Source organism: Pagrus major, chromosome 1, assembly GCF_040436345.1.
Source record: "Pagrus major chromosome 1, Pma_NU_1.0".
Lineage (NCBI taxonomy): Eukaryota > Metazoa > Chordata > Actinopteri > Spariformes > Sparidae > Pagrus > Pagrus major.
The window spans coordinates 7,812,077-7,837,944 of record NC_133215.1 but is presented as its reverse complement, the minus strand read 5'-3'; the positions used below and the strand labels follow the sequence as shown (position 1 = coordinate 7,837,944).

Here is a 25,868-nt window from a genome sequence, read left to right as displayed (position 1 = left end):
GGAAGGCTGGAAGAAAATACCGCAACCCTGATTCCCCAAAAAAAAAAAAATGTTGGGACGCTGTGTGAAATAAAAAACTGTGTTTACCGACAACGGTTTGACGAAGTGTTCCCGAGCACATGTAGTAATGTTCTTTATACAGTCGTGTGTTTCACAAAGTGGTGAACCTCGCCTCATGCTTGCTTGTGACCAGCTGAGCCTTTCAAGGACGTCCCTTTCATACCCAATCATGTTGTTTACCTGTGGGATGATCCGAACAGGTGTTTGTGGAGCGTTTCACAACTTCCCCCCAGTCTTTTGTTGCCCCCTTTCCCAACTTGTTTGAAAAGTATTGCTGGCATAAAATTCAGAATAAGCAGATATATTTACAAAAAACAATGAAGTTCAGGAGGTAAAACATTCAATATAGTGTATTTCAATTCATTTTTTCATATTTGATCCATTGTTGATATAAACTGTATATATATTGTTTAGTGCAGCTTCTAAATATGTTAGTAAGGATTATCTACTCTCATTAATAAAATGATTTCAATTAGTCAAAATCAGTGTCCTCGATCCAGAAAGGGAGCGGCGACCACTTCAGCAGGGTTACTCCCTGACAGTTCACATGAACTTCCTCCAAAATGGTATCAGCTTGGAGTTTGTATATCATGACTATACATGGATAAGTTCATCTTTGAGCTACCGGGGGGATAAAACGGGATGATGTGGATTTATCCTTTATTACAGCCCTGCTGCGTCTCTCCGCCTCCCCCCCAGCTGATCCCCTTATCATGTGACTCGAAATATTTCTCTCCTGTCTCCGTATTGTCTCAGAATGATCTTACTGGTGTTTTTCAGGGAATATATTTGTTTATTACAGGTAACATGAAAAAATTGGAGATTCTGATTCACTGACAGTAAAATCATCTGCACGGCTGCGTTCGGCTCCGGTCTTACAAAATTATCCGACTCCCCTTCACGGTCAGTTTGAATATGTTTAGTTTAACAGCCTTATAATCTTCTGCTTCCTGCAGGATAAATGAATTATGAAATGATAGTTAAACAGGAGATGGTAGTTTCACAGCACAAAATTCAACTCCCCTCTTAGGATATATTAAATTAACTTAAATCTCTTTGCTGACATATCTGGATTTATCTCTCACTGTAACAGAGGACGGACTAATTCATAAAGTCATTTTGAATTGGTGGCAACTAGTGTTGTCAAATGGAAATATTGTTAAATATCTGTTTTCATACTCATTTTCCACAGTATGGATTCAGATACCAGCTGTGCTTTCTCGCTCTATCTTGTATCCAACAGCGAGTTGACACACACACACTTCGGGTCAGAAGTAATTTAACCGGCAGTTGTGCTCAACACACAGTACACAAACCTTGTTATATTTATCTTTTCATATAAATCTGAAGTTTTATGCCCTCAATATTGTCTCAGTTTTCCCCTGTGGTATCCAACATGGTAACAAATACCCATATTTTTCAAGGCACGGTGTCGAAATGAGAAATTCCAGTGTAGTGGCAACACTGGTGGCAAGAGAGACAAATGAGGGGAGGGGTTGTCCATTATTGTTCAGCAGCTCTATCAAAAATCTGAAGGGAGGAAGGAAGTCGTGCCTCGAGGAAGCCGTGCCTCCGTCTGGATCATTTTCAAAATAAAACAACCTGCGCAGACTCCTGATTGAAAGAAACCATTTAATTGCAGACCCGCATGGTTAAAATCTGAGAAGGGTACAAAGACGCGCTGAACAAAACCATGTTGCAGCTGGAAGGTGTCCAGTGGAATCAAGCCATGATGCTTTTGAACTCATCAAAGACAGAAAGAATAGAAAATAGAATAAATCATCAAATAACTGCTGCAGAAGTTGTTTTAGTCTGCTTGACACTTTAAAGGACTACAAGTAGAAGACATTTCAAACAGCGTCGTGTGTGCAACCACACTTCCTGCTGCCTTATTGTCATTAATTCTTTGGTATAAGTAGAGAAAGATAATTCTGGTCCCCTCTTCCGTCGCTTTGGGGAATATTCAGTCCCTAAAGTGGCTGCTGCAAACAAGCTCTGCAGTTTTGATGAAACCCTCGCCTGTAACGAGCAGCCAGTTGTCAAACCTATCTGCTGCAAGAACTTTTAAAGTGATTCAAAGACAAGTTTAGAGATGTACAGACTGTCTGGAAAGAACATTTTTTAAAGTGAGGGGACTAATAATCCCTGCCTTGAGAAATGACTCCCCCGCTCCTCCTCCCCTGACAGCCGCCACCACTCCCCTCCTAAATGGTAAAGACGCCAGTGTCAGTGCGAGAGAGACACTGCAGGCTCTACTGGTGGCTATTGCAGCCTCGCTCTGCAGAGTTGCATCACTTAGCGCTGCCGAGACACAAGAGAGGGAGGGGAGGGTAATACCGAGAGGAATAATGGGAAAAGTGTGAGGAGGAGAAGAAAAGGGTGGGAGCCCACGTCTGACTCCCACAGTTTCATGTCCCTCTCCTCCCTCCTTTCTTTCTTTCTCTCTCAGTTTTCATATTTGTCTGTGTCACCGCCTGCTCACTCTCCCGTCACCCCCGCGCGTTTCCATTTTTTTTTCTCGTCCACGGAGAAAATCCGCTCTCCTGAGCGCTGGCACCGAGAGCGGGCCGTGAATCAGAGCTGACATAATATACAACAGTGGTTCAACACATTCACAAGCTGTGAACAGTGACAGTAAATTTCCTTTCGCTCCTGTGGCGTCAGAAACCGCCTAACTGCAGCGGTGGTGGTTTTGTTTTTTGTGTCTTCAGTTTTGAAACGTGATATGGTCATTACTGTCTTGGATGCTCTTGTGTAGGCCCGGGCTCTTGTAAATAGTCAGAAAACATATTGTAAAACTTAGATGTCAGTGAGAAAAAGAAGAGCTCTTGTTTGTCTGCCTTCTTTGGAAAAAAGCTTTCGCCTCCAAGAAACTTCAGTGTGTTTTGCTTGTCGTCTCCATCTCACCACAGCTTGTGTTATAAGAGAAACCCCCTGATGCTTTCTACATGCTTCTCAGCCCTCTCTATGTCCTCAGATTCCCTTTTTTCTCCCCGACGCAAAACCACCCTGTCCTTTTTGTTTTTGCCCATTTAAACGTTCTTGCTGTTCAAACAGGTGTCCAGTTTCAGCCACTTCACATGAATGCACCTCAGCCCTTTAGAGTCGGTCTCTCTCCTCCTGTCTCTGTATGCCTCCGGGTCAGGAAAACAAAGCCTCCTGTCATCCTCGCTGTTGCAGGGGCATTGCGTAATACCTTATATGGACGTGGGATGAAGGGATCAAAGGATGTAACCCCTAAAAAAACAAGCGCTGACATCGCTCCATCGTGACAGGACCGTCTTCAGCCTCTACCTCCCACTGAAATCCATCAATCTTCACCAGAAAACTTCAAATACTCAGCTTTTAAAAGCCATTTTATGAAGAATTGAGAGATTCAGATTCAGTCTTCTCAATTTTTACCCCCAGAGATAAATTTTTATGTCTTAACATATACACGAGGAGGCAAAATACCCTGAAGTGAGAATGACTTTTCTCATAAAGAGTGATGCGATGCGTTTCTGCTACGACAAGAAAAATGGAGAAAAATGGGAAAAAAAGGGAGTTCAAAAAATGGGAGAGAAGAAAAAAAGGAGTGGGAGGTGCAGAGGGCAGAGGAGAGGGGAGGAGAACAGGAGAGGTATGCTCTGCTGGAGGACTGGGAGAGGAAAACCACAGGAAGGACCGCGAGAGGGAGGGAAGCGGAGAGGGAGAGTGAGAGGAGTAGAAAAATGGGGAGGGAGAGGCCAGATCAGGGCGCCGTGGAAGCAAAGGTTTCCTGTGAGAGGGGGAAAGACTCTCGTGTGTGTGTTAGTGTGTGTTACACCCAAGGGGGGCATCCACTGTGTTTGTGTGTCTGTACACTTTAACATATGATTGTGTGAATTTAGTTTTTAGTATGTTTCTATAAGAGTTCATCATTTATAAGTGAGATTTGGTGTATTTGTATGTGTACGCTGTGTGCATTTAAGAGCGTATGTATGCGTAGGCCTATGCTCTGCACAGTACTCTGCAAGTGTTTCGTTTCTCCTTGTGTCATTAGCTTGAAGTGATAGTTCGGGTCTTGTGATGTGGGGTTGTATGAGGTAATTATCCCTCGTCAGTGTGTTACCTGCAGTAGACGACCGTCAGCTCTCCGGCTGTGTGGCGAAGCAGCACGTAGCACCGACAGGAAGCAGAGCATTGTACTGCTGTAGACCGAACCAGCAGCAAGACGGATTTTAACCACTTAAAATAAGTCCCAACTAAAAATATATATATCAGTTTAAGGGTACGCTATGTTTTGAATGTTTTTGGCGCTTTATCCACTTATGCGTACAGATGTTGTACGGTTGAGGGAATGTTCTGCCAAAGAAAAAGGCTGTTAGTGAACACTTAAATGAATATAATGATAATAACGTCTTGCTGCTGGTTCGGTTGACAGCAGTCCAATGCTCTTCTTCCTGTCGGTGCTACTCGCTGCTTCTCCACACGGGGAGAGCTGACCCGAACTATCCCTTTAAGTGTGAATCAATGTTTGTATGGATGGCGACATTTTGGTCGTTCCTCAGTACTTCACAGGACCGTTTGAAGGTTAAAGGAACAGTTCATCCCAAAATTCAAGTTCAGTCATCATCTACTCACCCTCATGCCGATGGAAAGTAGGTGAAGTTTTGTAGAGATTTCTGGAGCTTTACAGCAAAACAGTGTTGCAGCAGTCTCCTAAGCAACTGAAGCAGATGGGGACTTGATTTAAAATGCAAAAAAAATTAAATGAGAACTAGAGAGAGTGCATACCTCCGCCAAGGCCCAACAGTATCATTTAATCCAAACAAGTCTAATCCAAGATCGAACTAAACTAATTTAAATCTGATAGATCATCAAGTTTCAGGCATTATTCCCTGAGAAATTAACAAGAAAGCATTCACACTGACATATTCAATAGTGTCGGTCCAAATCCCGACTTTCGCCTACAGCTTACTGGCCCCGCTGTGTAGCAGGGTTAGCCCCGAATATGTGGGGTTATCCCAGGAAAAAAAAAAAAGCCTGGGGCTAAGAGTTGCCAGTGTAAAACAAGGCTAAAGTAAATGGACCAGTAACACAACATTCTTGAAAGTTCAGCTTCACTTTAAAGCACTTTATAGCCCTGGGCTCAGGTTAGCCCTGGGTTAACAATCTGTGTGTGAAAAGCCCTAATATGTCAAAAATAGCCCTATCTCACAATGTTAAAGAAAGTGAGAAAAAACTTCCTGGATCCATGCCTTTATTTGGATCCACACCAACAGTTAATGGGGTCTATTCTGGGCCGAGAACAATCCGCCATCCAAGTTTAGCGGTAATCCTTTCAACGATTTTTATGTAATCCTGCCGACAAACCAACCAACCAACCAACCAACCAAGCATCAAATCGACACGGGCCAAAACATAACCTCCTCGGAGAAGGTCAAGTCTACAGAAGCCCAGAGCTCCCAAATTGATTTAAAAAGATGTTATTTACACGCTCGATGCACAGTAGGGCTCGTGAACCCACTTCAGACGGGGTGCATGCTAACACTTTTAGCCTAGCAGGAACAATTAAGATTTCAGCTCATAAAAGGGTTGTTTTGGTTGTTTTTTAACATTTTAAAAACAAGTCCCCATCTACTTCAGTTGTTTAGGAGAATGCTGCGATGTTGTTTGGCTGCGAAACTCCAGAAATGTTTCGTGGAGTTCAAAACTTTCTATCAGCATGAGGGTGACTAAGATAACGGCTAGTTTCGTCAATGTTGGGTGAACTGTTCCTTTAAGACTTAGTGTTAAGACTGGGTTTAGATTTAGCGTTGGGGTGTGATGGTTGAGATCAGGGTTAGAGGTTAGTGAATGGTTTCTGTCAACGAGGGGGCTCACAAGCGCAGAAAAGACGGATGTATGTGTGTGTGTAAGGGCTACTCCTTACATGTGTTTAGAATATACATTATAGTATGTGTGCGTGCAAGTGTGGACAAGTACATATGTTTGTGTGCAAGTGTGTGACTAGTCAAAGTATGTGTTTTGCGAGGCGGTAGGGGATCCATAAGAGGGTCCGGGCATGTTGCCCAAACGCAGGTCATTGAGGGAAAAGAGGAGGAGGAGGAGCTGCTGGAGGTGGGAGGCGGGACGGGGGAACGGGGGGCTCACGTGTGGTTGTGAGTTTTGCGCATGCCTGCTGGTGTGACTTCAGTCTGCATGCGTGCCTGGATACATATGGTCCTGTATGTGCGTGCCGTCACAATACCTCCAAATAACAGCGTGTGTGTGTGTGTGTGTGTGTGTGTGAGAGAGAAGTCAGCGAGGTTGCTGAGGAATGTGAAACCAGTGTGGTGAGGTAGCTGGCAAGGCCGGCAGAAGGACCTAAACACTGACTTCATTGTGGTTTAGCCTCTGCCTCATATTATGTCGGGGGGGATCCTGCCGGTTGATTGTGGAAGAATCTGTGGTGACAGCAAGTTTAGGAGTTAAAGAGGTGTACGTGTAGCTGGAGAGTTGCCAGTTTGAGTCCCCAGACTGTGTTTGGAAACCCAGCCAGTGAAAGTAAATTAAGATCGCTCTTACTGCCAGCTATCATTAAAGAGCCATACAGCCAGAGACCCAATGGAGGTCCTGCAGTTGTGTCACATTGCAAGCCCACGTCTGGCGCCGTTTAGGAGGTCCACAGGAGGTAAATACTGGCTGAACATACAGCAAGTGGCTGGAAAAACAGGTATCTGAACACATTTCTTTAGCTGTGGGTGTAAAGTTTCACGTGAAAGTGAAAAGTACCAAACCTGAGTTAAAAGAATAGAATAGGCGATTAGCTTAGCTTAGCTTAAAGACTGGAAATGGAAAGGAAATAGCTCGCCTGGCCCTGTCCAAAGTAAAAAAATAAACACACCTAACACCACTAAAGCTTAGAGATTAACACAGTATATCTGGGTAAACACAGACAGAGATGTAAAGCAACAAGTTGTGATTTACGGGGAGTTACAACAATCTCTTGGTGAACAACAGGTACAATTTAAAACAACAATTTATTCAACACGACTGCCATCCAACAAACATGTGCCACGAGGGTTTAGAGAGGCGACGAGATTAAACAAGTAACAGCCCATATATTCCATAATTGGGGTAATAATAATGCTTTATAATATCTTTACTCTGTCACGTTCAAGCCCAGTTTGTGGCAAATGAAAGGCTTGCCATGTTAATACTTTTCCACATACTGGGATTTAATGGGGTCAGAATAATTAGGAAGTATATTTTTTAAGCCAAATTCAACAAAACACGAAGGTTTCATTTGATTGTTAAATAATTAAAACCACGATATGAACCAATCAGGTTTGTCTCCTTATTCTTGACATCACTGTACTTTTAGTGTCATGTGACTCATCAGTCAAGTGACCTGATAAGATTATGATGTGATAATAATGATATACAATAAAATATATATGGTTAATAAATGATAATATCAGTCAGGCTTCATTCTCGACTTGCCTTTATAAGATGTCACATTTGCAGAAAGATGGTGAGTGGTGAAGTATTTCTAAAAACAACCGCTGGGGTCGAGCCCGGCAGCTCTCAGGTGTGAATGTTGTGTAACCATCTAAAAAACAGAGTGCAGGCTGTGTCAACTTTCACAGCAGCTGTCGAGCATTTGTTCGCACGTTCGGTCCACTTCACTGCAGATTTTTCCCCCTCTGGTTTCCTCCTGTGAGATTTTTTTTCCCTTTGAAGCAGATATCTGGGTCTTGAGTCATTCGCACTAACAAGAACTCATGAGTTGAGTCATGGACCAGGGTAGCTTTTTGTCTCATGCTTCATCCAGAGTATCATTCCACTACGGGTGGAAAACTACTGCAAAATCTGGTTAAGCCCCTCAGTGAAGGCCGACCACAGAAATGTAGAGGATCGCAGTAACAAACCCACAACATAATGCATCTCAGAGGTTTTCTCCCTCAAGAACGGAGCAACAGCTAAAATTCACAACACAGAGCTGAACTCTGCTGTTCTCAGATTGACTGGATAGTTTCAGAGCAACTGGACAACAGCTAAATCCAGGCCCTTTTATGTGAAAGCTTGATTTCTTTCTCGATTTAACACACTTTTTAAGTTGTGATTGTAAAAGGTGGACCCTCCTCATCGTTATTGATTCATCATTTGATCATCTGATACGTCACGGTTGGCCTACACATTCAGATACACACGAGCAGGATGTTTTTTAGCCTCAGACTGAAAACTGGAAAAACTGAAAAATCGAGTGTGCAGATGCTTTTTTTCTGTCCTACTTTGAAGTCTAACAGCTCCAGCACCTCGGCTAACTTTGATAACCGGGTGAGCTTTGTTTTTTCCTCCCTTTCCTCAGGAAAATGTTTAGTTCCTACCGAAGGGTGTTGATGTTGAAGCAAAGCTACCAAGTTAGTTTTTTTTAGGCTTATCATCGGTTTAGCATCAGCTTTTTATACATATCAATTACATTTATGCTTCAAGAAGTAGTCAAACCATTTGTTTAGACTGAGACAAATCTTGTGAACGAATATTTTTTAACACAAATTTTATTTTAAAGCTGCTGTAATCAATATTTTTCTATATAACAATAAAGGAAATGTCCATTCGTGGTAAGGTTTATGACTTGACACTGCAGTTCTCAACATGGGGTTAACTCAAAACTCATTGTGGCTTGATGGTGCACAACTTTACTGTTGTGATTCACTCTTACGGCTCTTGTAAGGGTCATTTAGAGCTGCAGCAGGTGTTTTCTGATAAAGCTCTGATAAACCGACCACCGCCACCAGCACTAAATGTCAGACAGAAACAGTTACTGTTAACATACAGGAGCATTTAGCAGCTATAGGACCGGATATTTCCCTGGTGAGCTGGTGAAGACTCGCAACAAACTTTCAATGAATTGCTTGTGTCAGTGGTTTGCAGACGAATTTATCATATCAACTTTATGAGGCGACAACATGTAAGTGGTGTGTTTACAGCTTCTCGACTGCTGCCAAGTGGCCAAAAAACATCAAAAAAGATAACTCAAGCTGGTTTAAGCATGAATCCAAAAACAACTGCTGAATATGAGGAAAAATCACTGATCAAAAAATGAATATTGACAGTTATTTGTGACCACTTGACTGAATGATGCGTCTCTCTCTCCTCAGGTGGGCAGAAATAACCAGCAGCCATGCTGTCAGTGGACGAGCCGCTGGACTTGAAGCTTCCCTCAGGACGGACGGATGGTCCCATGAGATTAGGAAAGAGGGCTTGTCCTTCGTCCATCTGCGCCCCTCTCGGCGCCACGCGACCACGCCTGCTATGCACGACCTTTCCCTCGCCACCCTCCTCCCCAGGTAACCAGGAGCACCGCAGCACAACGTACAGTATTCTTCTCGACCGGGCATCGTTCCTCCTCTCTCTCCAACACACTCATGACATGCCTTTGCTGCTGCCGTGTTGCTGTGATTAAGACTAGCACCGTGATAATGCAATAGTATAATAAGTGGATTTTATGTTCTCACTTTCCCAGTAACTCAATATTGTAAATCCAATGAACGGTAGCTCTCCCCTGTCCTCCAATAGACGTACATTGTCTACAGATTTGTCAGCGCGGCTCATCACGAGAAGAGCGTGACGCTGACATTAAGCTGTCCAAAAGATAACCACAACACGGCCTCTGTGGCGGTCTGAATGGACTCCATAACCCTCACACTTTACAGCCCAGGGGCTCAGTTATGTGCAGAATATCTAATGTGTGTTTAGTAAAGCCCTTCTGACCTCACATTAGTCTGCCACCTGTGATCCTCATTTGTTCAGTGAAGCTAAATGTGCTAATGATCCTAAATGGAGGCACAAGGGGCACCATGGGTCAGCAAGTATTCAAGGGAAGATTCACAACTGAAAGGCGGGCTGTACTAGAAAACTGTGCACTTAAAGCAATATTAATCAGTATGTTTATAATAACATTGAATCAAATGGCTGCTGTATGTCATATCTGAAGGGGTTCCTCCTACATGTTTAGCCTCTTGATCATTTTGTCTTTGGGGCAGGTCCACAGACAAGGTTGGCAACTCTTCAAACACCTTCCAGCTCCAGACCGAGTTTATTAGGCCGTATAAGAATAGAGAATATTTATGGAGTGTGTCAAATCGATTTGAAAAGAGAAATAAAACATTTTTACAGCCTTGACTACCAGTGGAGCTTGTGGACCCTCTTCAGACACAGTGCACGCTTTTAGCTCAGCAGCTGCAGTGAAGATTTCAGCATTATAAAGGGTGTAAATAACATCTTCACGTCTCTAAGAAAGCTCTGAATGGCCTAGTATTTATACAATATGGTCGTGCAGAAGAAGAAGGAGAAGGAGAAGAAGAAGAAGAAGAAGAAGAAGAAGAAGAAGAAGAAGAAGGAGAAGAAGAAGAAGAAGAAGAAGAAGAAGAAGAAGAAGAAGAAGAAGAAGAAGAAGGAGAAGAATGAGGAGAAGAAGAAGAGAAGAAGAAGAGGAAGAAGAAGAAGAAGAAGAAGAAGAAGAGAAGAAGAAGCAGAAGAAGAGAAGAAGGAGAAGAATGAGGAGAAGAAGAAGAGAAGAAGAAGAGGAAGAAGAAGAAGAGGAAGAAGAAGAAGAAGAAGAAGAAGAAGAAGAGAAGAAGAAGCAGAGGAAGAGAAGAAGCAGAGGAAGAACAAGAAGAAGAAGAGGAAGAAGAAGAAGAAGAAGAAGAAGAAGAAGAAGAAGAAGAAGAGGAGGAAGAGGAAGACGAAGAAGAGAAGAAGAAGAAGAAGAGGAAGAAGAAGAGGAAGAAGAGAAGAAGAAGAGGAAGAAGAAGAAGAAGAAGAAGAAGAAGAAGAAGAAGAGGAATAAGAAGAAGCAGAGGAAGAAGAAGAAAAAGAAGAAGAAGCAAAGCCACAGTGTTTTTCCCATACACCAGTATAAATAGTGGTCTAAAAGGTGAAGAAAATGCCAAAGTGCGAGGTCTTCCTAATTGCCTTGACTGGTTTCATAAAGTCTGATTGTACAGAATATAAGCTTATGAGAAAGTGAGCCTACTTCTCACTTGGTTTAGTACCTCAGTCAGGAGTTTCCTGATGAGTTTATGGTCTCAATCGCTAGTCTTCATGTCCTTGTTTCACCTCGTTTCTCTGAGTTTTTAAAGTTCATCCAAACTGTAATAAATGCTCAAAGATCTTCTCCAGTTCAGGTAAAATATCCAAATGTAAACTGACACCAACTTTTAAAGCTCAGTTATAAGCTAGCTACGCTACAATAGGCTACATAACATATTTAAGAGGTTGCTTACGAGGAAAACTTTCACTTCAGTGTGACAAATGTAACATCATCCTACTCTAACTGTGATCTCCACTCTAGATTCCCGGTCCCCCTCTCAAGAACGACCCGGGTCCTGCTTCAGCCCTCCAGCCATGGACCTCAGCCTGTCACCCTCGTCCCGCCACGCCTCCTCCCTCTCCCCGTCTCCCTCCTCCCCCTCCTCCCTCTCCCCTTCCTCTCCCATGGAGTCCCCTCACAGCAGCAGGAGCCCTCAGCCACACCTCTTCTCACGGGTGAGTCCAGGTGTTTTCGCACGGAGAGACGACACTAACGGTCGTATACGAGGGAAACATCAGATCCGATAGTCACGACCACACAGTCCCATTTTTTCATTTTAAAGTGGATTTTTAGATTTGATTTCAAATATTGAATTTGATGCACAGTGTGGCTTCATTGAGGATGTGGAGCACTCAGAGAGCCTCACAATCTCCATATCTGGTTTGGAGATGTGATTAGAAAGAAACCTTATCCGTTCCACTTCTGTGATTTTGTAAGCACTGTTACACACTGATAGCAAATGCTGGCGAGGTCAAGTCTCATAAATGATTGTCGCTCACAAATAAAGAGTCCTACGGGGCTCTGGCATTGCTCACATAAGTTAAGTGTTTGTTTTGATTAGTGAAACAATTCGTGGGAGAGGAAATGAGCTCATGTTGCAAATCACAGCACGTATGATGCAAATATGGTGAAACAGGACCTGGTTTTATGATTTCAAGCACTGAAACAGCAGATATGGATGTGGTCAGGCTGACAGGTGCAACATGAACACTGTGCAGTGATGGAGTGAGAAAAAAGAAAAGACAAATAATTCTCACAACACAGCCGGTGTCGATATCCAGGAATGAAAATGTATGAAATCATAATCAGGCCCCATATGAGTAAAACATTGTAAGACAGCTTTGCATTAAACAAAAGTGTAAGAATAACAGATAGAAAGCAAAATATATACTTATAAATATAAATGCAAAGAGAATAATGCAAAAAAGTTAATTAAGTGTTGAATAAATACAGAGTCAAATTAAAACAGAATTATCAATCCATGTCACATTAATGCCGACATTTATTTTCACCATTATTTTTGATCGAACCACTTATTTATTTATTTGTTTGTTTATTTTTCTTATTTTGGCAGTTTGAGTCCTCCATAAATGACAACTGTCGCTGCAGGTTAAAGGAATAGTTCGACATTTTGGGAAATATGCTTCTTTGCTGTAAGATCGATACCACTCTCATTCTGTAATGAGACGCTACGGCCAGCAGCCTGTTAGCTTAGCATCAAGACTGGAAACAGGGAGGACACACATCTGTCTGAGGCTTTTTGAGTTAATAACGTTATAAATGCTAATCAACTTGGAGTATGCCACCGTTCTATTCTTTGTAGCTTCATTATGAGCGATACTTTTCACATCGTCAGACTGTTTACATATTGTTATTTGATAAGATTATAGGTGCTTTAACTTTGATAGGAATCAAACCTTTCTGTCACATAAAGGTGGACTTTGCTCTGTGCGTCAGCAGTTCATCTCGTCTATAACCACAGTCTTCTCTCCAGCCAGCCACTTGATTGTGTCTGAATGCGCTCCGCTCTTCTTCAACAGGACTGAATTGAATTGGGATCCTGGGAGTCAATCTAATTTGTCGGTGCAGTGTCTGCACACAGCACACAGCCGTCCAGTGACTCGGTCTAAATCAAATTCTAGCCGTGCTCGAGTGGTAAAACATGAAACACACAGCTTCTTTGTTAGAGCATCAAATCCCCTCTCTTTTGGCCCGGATTCATCTTTCAGCTCAGAAAGTACCAATTTTAAACTGTCAAACACATTAAAGTGAACCGTGAGAAGCGCTCATTATATCCCCCAGACATGCCTCGAAGATGTCTTTGAAAGTGTTAGCAGCAGCTTTTTTTATCCATTATAACTCACTTAGCTGAGCAGTGTGAGTTTCCACTCCAATTGTAAACATGCAGAAATGCCAACAATCTGTGAAAAACACCTTGGATTTATCCTCCGGTTTTTACAAAAATATATAAAACAGTGGCATTTACCCAAGCAGTGCACCTAGACAACAAATCTGACAATGTTAAAAAGATCGTAAAGCTCTAACAAGCGTGATAATCCAGTAATATTTCAAGACTATCACATGCTCCTGTTAGATCATTTTTCTTTTCAGTAAGGTCAAAGGTGAGGCACCACAGGGTCGAACACTAGGCCCACTCCCTCTGGTGCATTCACAAATACCCAACGTCTCTGCCTCTGACTCACGAGTTTGAGGTTGTCCTCCTCGGTTGACGCGCCTCTCTTCGTCTTCACCCTTTCGCAGGAACCAGCTCGTCATCGAGGTGTGGAAGGCAGAGCTTCGCCACAGGGTTATCCGTTCTACCTGCCGATCGGAAGTCCACCGAGGGCGTACAGCTTCCCCTCGTCCATGTTCATTAGTCAGAACAGAGAGAAGCAAGTTTCACCAGAGCCCTCATTGGATGGTCAGCTGGCCTGCCGTTGGATGAAGGTAAATATAGACACACACAGATTTCAGGAGCAGTTCAGCAAATGATGCAAAATGCTGCAGGCTGCATCACATTCACTTCACAGTCATCTCACACAGAATACAATGAATAGTCTGAGATGAGTGCAGCCCTCATCAGTCATAAACAAGCCAATCAGATGCACTGATTTTATACTGGAAGAAGAATATTGCAACTATGACTTTGACCATTAGGTGGTGCTGAAAACTTACCAAAAATTATCACTGAGATTTTAAAGACTTAACTATGAATTATTAGTTGCAAATATGACACAGGTGAACATAAAGGTTATTGTAACATTGATCAAGGCCTTCATTTAAAGTGTTATAAGATAATATGTAAACGTTTTTATGTTTCTATGCATTCATTCAGGTCAAGACACTTGTGCAGCCTTTGTGTTTTAAGTAAAAGTCAGTGACTTCAAGTCATTATTGAGTGGAAACCTTTAAATACAAAACAAAGATGAAGCCACATAAAACAACATAAAACTACATCATGTTTGCAGCCGGTATGTATCACTCCTCTCTCCTCTGTCCTCCAGTGCCACCTGCTGTTCGACTCGCTGCAGGACTTGGTGGATCACATCAACGACTTCCACGTGAAGCCCGACAAGGACTCCGGGTACTGCTGCCAGTGGGAGGGCTGCGCTCGCAACGGGAGAGGCTTCAACGCCAGGTGTGTTCACACTGTTTGCACCGAACCACATCACACTAAAAACTGCAAACCGACATATCTTAATACAAACATGTAGTTTGGACTAGCGTCACTAATCTCTCCCACTGTGCACATAAATCTTAAACCTCGTGACTGGCTTGTGTTGCTGTTGAACACAAATTAACAATATTGAGTTAAAATCCATGATTTTTGAATGTTATTTTTTTATTTTTTCAAGCTGTAGTTTGCAGTATTAAGTATTACTAACGATTATTATCAATTAGTTATTGTTTATTTGTTGTTTGATTAACTGTTTTATGTTTTAATTTTAAAAAAATGTCATAAACAGGAGGATATCGACCATCAGCACCCAAAATGATGTCTGGAAATTACTCATGTAATAATAATAATACTAATAATACCAGTAATATAATAATACTACAACTAAATACTACTGCTACGATATAATAGATGATAATATATGTAATATTATGTAATAGTGTTGTTTACATAGCACTCACTGGAGACCACTGAGAGCTCTACAAGGGAAAAAAAGATACATTTCATGTACACATTTAAATATGCACACAATGTGAGATAAGTTAACTCATACACAAACACATGAAGCTCAGATAATTATTAATTGAGGAGCGATTTAAAAGAAGATGCTGATTTTTGCACAGTGAGCTTTTTGTTTTCCGGAGTTGACGTCCTGTAGCAGCTGTAGCTCAACACCTCTTCAGTCGTGCACCTGGACAGGAAACAGGAACAGGTTCCTGGTTCCTGGTCACTGATAACCTATAGGTCAACTATAGTCTGAGGTTGGGCCACCAAGTGTTGTTGCTAGGCAAATAGTCAAAAACACACAAAGGCCTTATAAGTCACAGTGATAAACAATTACAGCCTCATATTTAAGAGGCTGAGACCAGATTATTTTATTACTGTATAAACAATACAGAGTGTACTGAAGACTACAATTGTCATTCATTAATGTAAGGTCAGTTAACTTATAATGATTAATTTCACCACCGCCTGACATCTACTTTGCGCCGTATATTAAGTGATATTAAGGTTTATATATTCTGTATCTGCTTTTTCTCGATGTTTGTTGAAATATTGTAAAAATATCACATTTACTCACATTTAAAATAAAGTTTGCTGGTGTTGAACAATGATTGGCTGCACTGCATGAGCTTAAACCCACCAACCGATCAGTCAGGTTTAAAGGTGCAGTGTGTAAAATATGATCAGAATTTTAATTTAAAGGTCCAATTCGTAAGAAAGAAGCTGTATTTTTGGGTCTCATTCCCAACTCCTTAAACCCTGACGCTCTGGGATTGTAGGTCGGGTTGGCCGCCATCCCACAGCATCGGTATTTGACAAGTTGGGAATGAGACTCAAAAATCAACTTTCCTTACAAGTAGGACCTTTATAACGTTCAGAAAATGAAGTAACATTATCAGCAGAATGGGACGTCTGAGTACTACTGTATGTGGCAGAGATGTCTGCTGAAGTTAGCATGCTAACGAGCTAGCCCAAGCCTGTCCTGTCAAGAATACCACTTAGGGCTGCAAGAGGTGATAGTCTGATAGCTCCCGTAATTAGGTCAGTGCAACACTCTAATAAGTAAAAAAAAATTTACAACTGTAGACTGTCTGAATTTAAATTTCTGTCTTTTACCAAACTAAGATGAGCTTAATTTCCTTGTTAAGTCATCGTAATAAACACTTCGTTCAAACTCGACATAAACAAATTAAACTTCTTCTTGTCTTTCCACAATCAACTCTGGTGTGGTCCAAATAATCCCGTTTCCTCTATCATCAAACCGGCCTCCGTCTTTGTGATCCGTGGCCGACTCAAGTCAGCTAGTAGGGCCGCTAGCTCCCATGCTAACTCAGCTAATCATAAGATATCTAACGTATAGAGTGGAGTGAGCAGCAGTTGTTGCTTTTACTAGTTGAAATGCTGCCTCCCGTATTTTTGGTGCTACTTTTGAATATCTAACAAGCGAAGTACTAATTATCTGTATCTTTATCAACTTTAAATTGGTTCCACAACAATCAGGATTTTTATTCGAGAGCTTTCAAGGATCACAAACCAAGACACAGATGTAAAATGTGGTCAAACAGTTGTCTAGAATGCTTGAGCGTGAGTCAGGTCGAGAACAAACGCAGAACAGGAAATTCTAGCAGCAAAGAGGAACATTAGCTGAACGACACTGCAAACTGTACAAACAAGAGAGAGTTGAAACCACACCTAATGTAACTGCATATCTGTTGTCAGGCGTTGGGTGCGTGCAGCTCAAATATCAGCAGCCACATCCTCAGAAAAAGACTGGACATCTCGAAAGCAATGTATTGTGTGTTTGTGTGTGTGTGTGTGTGTTCTATAAACACATTTTCTTTCTGTGTTTCATGTTTCATAGGTACAAAATGCTGATTCATATCCGCACACACACCAATGAGAAACCACACCATTGTCCCACCTGTAACAAGAGCTTCTCGCGTCTGGAGAACCTGAAGATACACACCCGCTCACACACAGGTGAGTTCAAAGAAGAAAAAATGCGGTCAGGCAGCCGATGACGTGTCAGGGATTTGAAGTGGGTTGTCCCATATGAGGAGTCAGGAGAGTCGATCAGACATCACACAACCTTTTTATAGCGTCAAATAACTAATTAAAACCAAATGTATCAGGAAAACGAACACTTCAACATGCAGCAGCGTGATGTAACAGAAACCATCTTTGGGAAAATATTATTTGATGTGCACTTTGGGTTTTTTCACTGCCAAGGTTGGACTCAGACTAGAGGAGTGTTGAGCTGATTTAACCAGGATTCGTCCCTCCCGACAATCAGAGGAGAAATCTGGGAGGAGAGAGAGCTCGGTCGATCCCGAAGGTCGGCCCAGATTATCTGTTAACGTGAGGGGTTTACAGATCCAGTCTTAAAAACCTCCAGAACTGATCCAGGCTCATCGGGGCCGCCCCGATAAATATCAAATGTGTTTGATTATCTCGGATTCAAAATCTGGACGACCGTGATTTGTGATTACGTCAGTACTTTCACAACAACCAATGAGAGAGAGATATCCCCGAGCGGCTGACCTGTAAAGTTGGTGGACTGCCCCTTTAATTGGAGCCACTCTCATTACATAACGTTGTCTGAGAACAGAAATGCATCACTCTCCCACCGTTTCCTGAAGTGTCTTTTCTTGATAGCCTTCATAAACTGTTTTGTCTTTAATTCCCTCCGGTGCTGCCGGGGTCAGTTCACAGTTTCCTCTCTCCACATCAGCTTTTTACACTAATCATCAGTTTTTCTTAATCTGGTTATCTGGAAATGAGCTGCTGTTGCATATCTGGAGATGTTGTTGTGCTGGGGCGACTGCATGTGTCACAGGAATTTGCCAGTTTGTACATGTTGACAGTCGACGAGCGAGCAGCTGCTTTTTCAGCCGCGCTCGGGATGGTGACGTCGGTGTATCTGCTGTTCAGTGGATCCAGACTGAACTATCTCAACGACTACTGGATAGATTGCAGTGAAATTTAACACAGACATTCACGGTGCCCGGGTGATGAATCTTACAGACTTTAGTTGATCCCCTGAAATTTACTTCACAATGAGGTTGAGCTTTTTGTTTTTTTTACTGAACTCTCTCAGTAATTATTGGATGGAGTGTAATGAAAATTTGGACGTTCAGGGTCCCCAGAAGATAAATCGTTATGACTATGACCCTCTGACATTTCCATTTTTTTCTTTACCAATTCCTTAACTTTGTGCCTGATATAAGAGCTTAGTGCAACAGCGAAATGACACTGTAAATGGTCTTTTAAATAACATATTAAATACACATTTTCTTAAATAAAATTCATTCCAAAGTAAAAGATTGCTTCAACCTATCGACTTAAACTTAAACCCCTGACATGATGTTATAAACACGAGAGTTGCTCTGATGTTTTTTGGGTTAAAAAATATGATTGCATTTCTTCTTACAGATTTGATGAGTTATATAAATATATATACCATGAAAACGGACTTATTTATTCTACATTCGTTTGTTTCTGTGAGTGTTTGTCAGCAAATACAGCTGCAATGATTGGTTGTCAACCAATAAATTAATCGCCAGCTGTTTTGATAAGCAATCAAGTGGGTTGAGTCATTTTGTAAGAAAAAGAAAAAGTCAAAATTCTGATTCCAGCTTCTTAAATGTGAATATTTTAGTAAACTGAATATCTTTGGCTTGCGGACAAAACAAGACATCTGCCGACGTCATCTTGGGCTTCTGGGAAACACTGATTTTTACTGTTTGTATCTCTAATCTCACTCTCAAATAAAGGCACACGCCAAAAGATTATCTTAAGAAAACACTTTTAAATCACTTTATCTACCTTTCAATCAGGGCTGGGACAATAACAGATTGTCACCATGGGGCCAAACGAATTCCCAGTAACACTGTCATCGTGATATCATGAAAAAACAGTGAGGAGTCGAAAGAGAGTCTATAACCATAAATGTGTACAAAAAGAATAGGTACACTTAATAAATAATGAAAAAGGCAACCTGATGAACTGATAAATAAAAAAACAGATCCACAAGGCCGAACATCTGTGCTGGATTATTCATGCGATGTCATCACGTGTGTGTGATTACCACGATATCACCATTTCATTTTTTTAATATCAAGATTATTGTCAATACCGTCATAGCGTGACAGCCCTACTTTCAGTCTTTCACCAGACACCAGTGATTTACACCGAAACAAAGAGGCGGTGAGGTGGGCCGTTCTCACAAAAACAGCAGACAGACATCAGGAACCAAAGAAACAAAGAACAGAAAGGACAAAGAACAGGTTTTTAAGAATTCAGCAGTATTTACACCGTACATGTTGTTTCATGGTGAGTGGGAGTGTTTTCAAACCCTGACCTTCAGGTCGACCATGTACTACCCGATGAGTCGGTCTTGTGGAAATTGTGCCTTGTGACTGTGGATTTTCTGTTTGCACATTTTCCAGAGACCTCGGTTTGAAATCCTCATTCTCTTACTTGAAATTCCTGTCCATCGCCCTCTCTTTCTCTCAGACAGGATCTTATACGTGGGTAGTGAAACTGATCTTCATCAGTGATCGTCTGAATGTAATCTTGTTTTCTAGTGTCACTTAGTAGTGATGCTTTTTATTGCAGTTTTTTCTTGTTTGGGTCCCAATATTTAATATGTGAAATGTGCAGTATTTAAGGGTAAAAAAAACTTGGTACAGAGTTTGCCTTGCTGTCGTGGAATTGTAGATTGTTAGCTTAGCTTAGCCATCTCGTGCTACTGCAGTATTTTCTTATGTTTTTCAGTAAAGTGCGAGCTCACACATCGAGCTTTTACACGTCTCATCCTGAGGAGAACTACATCGCCTCTGACGGCAGTTGTGTCATATCGTCTGTGGAAAATGTGATACCTTGAAGTTTTTAGAAAGCAGTGACGCAGGATCCATTTTCAGGAACTATTCATTTCGTCATTTTAAAGGTTCACCCCAGAAATTGACAAGTTAGACTAGAGACCCTGTTGTGCTGGGATCACACCGGCAGAGACGTAACAATCCACGACTACTTAGTAGTGATTACTACATTATCACATGAGCTCTCAGTAAAACCCCATCTGCAGTAATTCCCACTACGATACCTGTCTCCAGGAACAAATGGTGTGGTTGGTGACGAGTTAGCAAGATTTATTTTATCCTCATCAAAGAGCTTGGCCACAATGGCAATAGGTTATAAATAATAAAATCACATATCATGTACTGCAGTGAAACTTGTTTACACCTGCTTTCTCTGGCTTTCTTTGTATTTTTTACTGTAATCGAGTACTGTACTCATTCTCCTGTCCCTCTGACTCTTGTTTTTTTTGTTCTTATCTCTCTCTTCCACCTCCTCCAGGAGAAAAACCCTACATCTGCCCTTATGAAGGCTGCAGCAAACGTTACTCCAACTCTAGCGACCGCTTCAAACACACCCGCACCCACTACGTTGACAAGCCTTACTACTGCAAGATGGCAGGCTGCCTGAAGCGCTACACAGATCCCAGCTCGCTACGCAAGCACATCAAGGCGCATGGGCACTTTGTTGCCCAGGAGCAAGGCGCTCCGAGCAGGCTGGGGACAGGTCTGGGCCTCCCCGGGCACCAGAGCACCGCCGAACTGCCACCTGTAGGCGGGGCCCACATCATCATCCCCGGGGCTGCTGCGGCTCTTCTCGGAGGCCTTGGGACCTCTTTGCCTCTCTCTGCTTTTTGCCACGCCAGAGCCCTGGGCCACCACGGGGCACCACTCTTCTCCGTGGGTGGAGGAGGAGGCGGCAGGTTGGGGCCGCTCGGCCTCGCAGACTCTCCTCTGTTACACTTTGGACTTTCAGCCGCGTCGATGTTAGGGCTGGGAGCTCTGAGAGGTCTGGGACAGATGGTGGGCAAGGAGACGGAAGGAGAGGAGGAAGAGGACGAGGGAGAGGAGGGGGAAGTGCTGAACCTGTCCGCAGGGGTCGGGCCCAGACGGAGCGACCCGTTGTCCTGGGTGGTTGTTCCACCGAGGGCACTCCTCCTCAAACCAGCTATTGTCAGCTAGAATGTGCACTCAGCATCGCATAAAACTAGGGAGCGTGTGTGTGTTTTTCATGTTTGCATGAATGTATGTCTGTGTGTGTGCTCACAGTCATACATGCAGGATTACGATGAGTGTGTGTGTGTGTGTGTGTGTGTGTGCATGTGAGGGATCAACGGTCGCCTGCAGAGCCATAAAGAAAACACTTCAGTCATTCCAGAAGCACCTGAAGACAGACTGAAAGACTCAGAAGTCTGAACAAAGCCTAACCTACCTTTGGGTGTTGGGTTGCTAAAACATTAAAGGGCCAATTCACACAAATTTCAAAGAAAACAAGCTCAGCCCAAGAGATGTCTTGCCATGCAGATCAGTTTTTATCAGCTGACGTTTTGACACAACTTTGGACTCTTAGTCCTGTCGCAGTGTTATGAGACTTATCAAATTACATATAAATCAAGGAGGTGGAGGATGTTTTTCAAGGTGGATATCTCAAAACCATGGACACAAATAACACATTCTCACACCTAAACAACTGAATAGGTCAATTGCCAGCGACTCCAAAATTATAGATATCACCTTTCCCAAAAAAACATGGCCGCCGCAGTGTACAAGTGACAGACGCACAGGATGTTCGTCGTATGCTCGCACTTTGGTTAGGACTAGGCACTAAAACTACTTGGTTAGGTTTAGAGAAACATCGTGATTTGGATTACGAAACGTACCCAACCGACCACCCTTCCTTTTCACTATCTGCAGACTTTTATACTACTTCACCTGACTTCCTCCACTGCTGCCTTAATAATTACGACAGCCACTCGAGGTCGCCACCTGATAATAAACATCGTAATAAGCTGCTTGCAGTGTTGACCTACGGTTGGACACAAAACCACATCTATCTGCATGGCCTGATGGGATTTGAGTGAGCTGACCCTTTGATATCCCTCGATTCTTCCTCCTTGTTTATGGTCAAAAAAAACATTTTGCAGCAGACAATCACCTGTATTAGATTTACTAAACCAGGTCATGAAAAGAGCAGGAACACTAACCACTTTGTAGTTTTTATGTTCGACAACCCCCATCGACTGCTTCTACAGACCCGTTTTTTTACTCATGAATGAATAAGGGGAGAGGCAGGAATATGGGGAGCAATAACATATAATCCATACACAACAAAACTTAATGTAACATTTAGGAATACGCAGTGTAGACTGAATTAAGATCCATCTTCAGTGTTTTTCCTCTCAGGCAAGGTTGAGAGTTTGTGCAAGTAAGGGGTTAAATTTTCATTTGGACACCAACTCCCAAAAACAGACAGTTGGTGTTATTTTAAATCAACTGTTTACAAGATATTCACGTGTTTAAGGAAATTTTATGCAGTCGTCTGGTCAGAAAATGGATTTAAGGTGATTTGGAGTCAAACCGTTGGATGTCTGACTCACAGTCGTACATAAGTTGTCATGTGCACCGAGCAAAACCCCTTACCTGCTTCATTCTCAAGCCCACAGCATACTTAAAGGTCCCATATTATATTTTCAGGTTCATCAAGATGTCTAGTACAAGATGTTCACATGCTGTCCATCGCTGCATCACCTCTATTCACCCTCCCAGAGAGCGGCCTGAGCAGGAGCAGGCACCACCCACCGTGTGTCTACGCCAACTCTGCTGGTGTTTTGCAACCATGGCCGTGGCTCGGGGCCATGGGTGTATAGTTCACAACTTTAAGGAAGTTCCTGATGACTCGTTTAAAGGCAGTTTCTGAATACGGGCTGCGTGCATTTCTTTATAGACTGAGCGTTTAGACATATGTATATAACATCTGGACCTGCTCAATAATTCCACAATATGGGACCTTTAATAAGCAGAAAAGTGAACCTCCGGAGGTTAAATGCCACACATCATCTGCTGTAGTAAAGTGATCTCAGCGTAGCTCTCAGCTGATCTGTAGTTTGTTAACACAGAGAGACCTCGACTTAGTCCGGGACATTAACAACACTACGATGTGTGACAAGAGGCTATAATCCACACAGAGCTACCCCGTTTGACCCTGTGATTTCTTTCAAGTCGCAAGGAGAAAGAAAGAAAGAAACTCTGTTGACGCAACTGAATGTAGGTTTAACGTAACTCCCTCGCTTGCATTTTATCTCAGCTATTTGCTCTTCTATTCACTCGTTCCCCCGACAATGATCTGGACAGGATCAGCGCTGCCTCTCAACGTGGCATTGGATCGATAAGGACAACGTTCTTCCTGGAACAAGGTCGACAAAGGTGTGTATTAGGCAACAATGAGTACACATTGGCTTCAGATGAATGTTACAACATGAAAAGGTACATAAGAAGAAGCCAAACAAACTGTCGCAAGTGTTTTTTAAGGGTGAATGTTTGACAATGGCCACATGAGGCCAGTATCTGTGTTGATTTTTCTTGTATTCTTGTTTGCACATCGATTTATCCTCATCAGTATTTTCAAAACGTGTCCAAGTGCCTTGTGTTTCAGCTGAAATATATCACACAATATAGGAAAAATATTTACACAAATGTAAAGTGTATAAATGTAGCCTACTTTTCATTACATTTTAGGAAAACTGAAATTGAATAACTTGACAACAGATGTGATTTGTACATCGGGGCCACCGCAACACTTTCCAAGGACGTCACCAGTGTTGATGACTATGACAATGACTCTATGTCAATAAACACAAACAACTGAAAAAAAATGGGTCTCTCCTGTTGTGTTCTGGAGTCTGAAGGTCTTTTTTCAACAGTGTGCTTTCGGTGGATTCATAAAAAGATGATGAGCATAAAAATCCTTTTTTTAAGCAGGTTCATCCTCGTATCTCAAATCAGCTTAAACTGATCACAGCCATGATGTAGGAGATCGAAGGTTTTTCACCTATGTGTCGCCACGAAAGTGATGGAGGCGTGGCAGAGAGACAGAACGGGGGCTGATATTAAAAATAAATGGTCTGGAAATGAATTAATCACACTTTTTTCTTCAAATGTTTATTGGATATAAGTTCAATGCAAATAGATGTAATAAACAAAAGAGCGAAAAGGACAAACAATCATTCAAAACACACAAAAACAACACCTACAAAATATTAACTGATGCAAAGTCTATAAAAAAATTATCCCTCAAACCTTTTAATCAATAATTCCTATCACACAGTTTATAAAGCTAATACGAGGTGCAACACAGGACCGAACACGTGAGTCACCTGAAATCACTCGTGTTAAGTCGAGTGTTGACTTAGAGATAAGATCATTTCTAATAATAACTACTTATACGTGGTTTTCTACTCAGGTAGACAACTTTTTATTTAATTTGAGTGAATTTTAAAAACAAGCAACAATGAAAATAAAACGAGAAAATGGAAAAGTAAAAAGAAAATCTTCTGAAAATATAAATGGCGAGAAAACAGATGGGTTCCCGATGGGTTTGAGTTGTATTATGACTCAGTAAAGGTAAAGTAACTATCGTAAAGCTTCAGTCGTCACAGGAGATCTTCTCTCCTCGAGATCTGACAAGCATTTACCATTTTTCTGTCTGTAATTCAAGTTTCTCTCCATTTCTTCATATTCTAGATTATAGATTTTATTTCTACAGTTTCAGGTAGTTTTTTAAAAAAATCATTAGCTTGACATTTTGGGGAAATATACTCAAGCCTCTGCCGTCGTGGAGGTCGAAGGGCACAGATAAAGTATCTGCCCCTGAATAAAAAAATAGATCTGAGGGTGGAGCAGCTGAAGAGTTAATCATTTATTTTTATATCCCTATGAGTAATATCTTCCTTGGTGTTATGAAAAAATAAAAAATCCAACAGAATCATATAAAACTGACAGCTGTATCTACTTCTCTAGTGGGTGAGAGGGTTTAAATGGTAAACCACAGTCGCCTGCAATAAAAGGGCAGTTTATCACAGGGACTTTGTGATCGATTAATGGCTGATCTGTCAGGTTTAATGTTTTTATTATGTGTTTATTATTTTGTGGTTAGATGAAGAGAGTGAGAACTAATCACTTGTGGGATTTTGTTTTTGCTGACCTTTACCTGGCGGACATAAATGAAGGAGTGAAGGTATGAAATGGAAGTAAAATGCAGCTTAAAGTTTTAAAATTGTGTTTTTAAATACTTTGAGCTCATACAATGAGGTACATGAAGTATGTGTGATAAGTTAAAAGGCACACTGTTGACTTCTTTGTATATAAAACAAAGTTTTGTTTTCCTAAATTCCTGAACGAAACGGGGACCCTCTCTTTAAAAAGTCTCCATGTGGTACCTTTAAATCTCTCATCACTAGAAGAAAGAAAAGTGGGTAAGTCAAATAGTGACGCTTTGGGATGACGGTGGCCGACCCGACCTACAATACCAGAAGCGTCTGTATTATACAAGCTGGGAATGAGACTCAAACATCTACTTGGACCCTTAAATAACAATATAAGAAAAGAAAAGAACAAAACCAGGAAACTTGGATTACAAACGGATGAAAAAAATAAAGGTGTTAGCACGCGGCTAACAGAGACAGCTCGTGTACAGTATAAGAGACACTGTACCATCAACATGACTTTAAAACTGTTATTTTAAGGTAAAAAAGTTACATAATGTAGCTACAAAGCTCATTCCTGTAGCCTTTGACGTCCAGACACTGACAATATGGTCGTAGTTTTGTTGAAACAAATGAAATTTCTACTTGTCAGTCAGCGAACGCCTCATCAGTCATTTGGTCAGATTCTCTTCGCAGTAAGTGAATAAGTGGCCTGTCACAAAGATTTTGCAACGTCACAGTTTGACAGT

The 25,868-nt window shown here is 41.8% G+C and overlaps 1 protein-coding gene across 1 annotated transcript in view; it reads left to right on the top strand.

Moving 5' to 3' along the window:
* LOC140995449 (zinc finger protein GLIS2-like) overlaps window positions 1-23,761 on the top strand; it is a 31,988-nt gene extending 8,227 nt beyond the window's left edge. The window contains exons 2-7 of the mRNA XM_073465451.1: window positions 9,168-9,356; window positions 11,363-11,556; window positions 13,643-13,828; window positions 14,386-14,519; window positions 16,924-17,042; window positions 20,421-23,761. Of these exons, the coding sequence (XP_073321552.1) occupies window positions 9,191-9,356; window positions 11,363-11,556; window positions 13,643-13,828; window positions 14,386-14,519; window positions 16,924-17,042; window positions 20,421-21,100 (1,479 nt within the window). The 5' untranslated portion in view covers window positions 9,168-9,190 and the 3' untranslated portion in view covers window positions 21,101-23,761. The remainder of the gene's footprint in view (window positions 1-9,167; window positions 9,357-11,362; window positions 11,557-13,642; window positions 13,829-14,385; window positions 14,520-16,923; window positions 17,043-20,420) is intronic.
* Window positions 23,762-25,868: the final 2,107 nt, after the last annotated feature.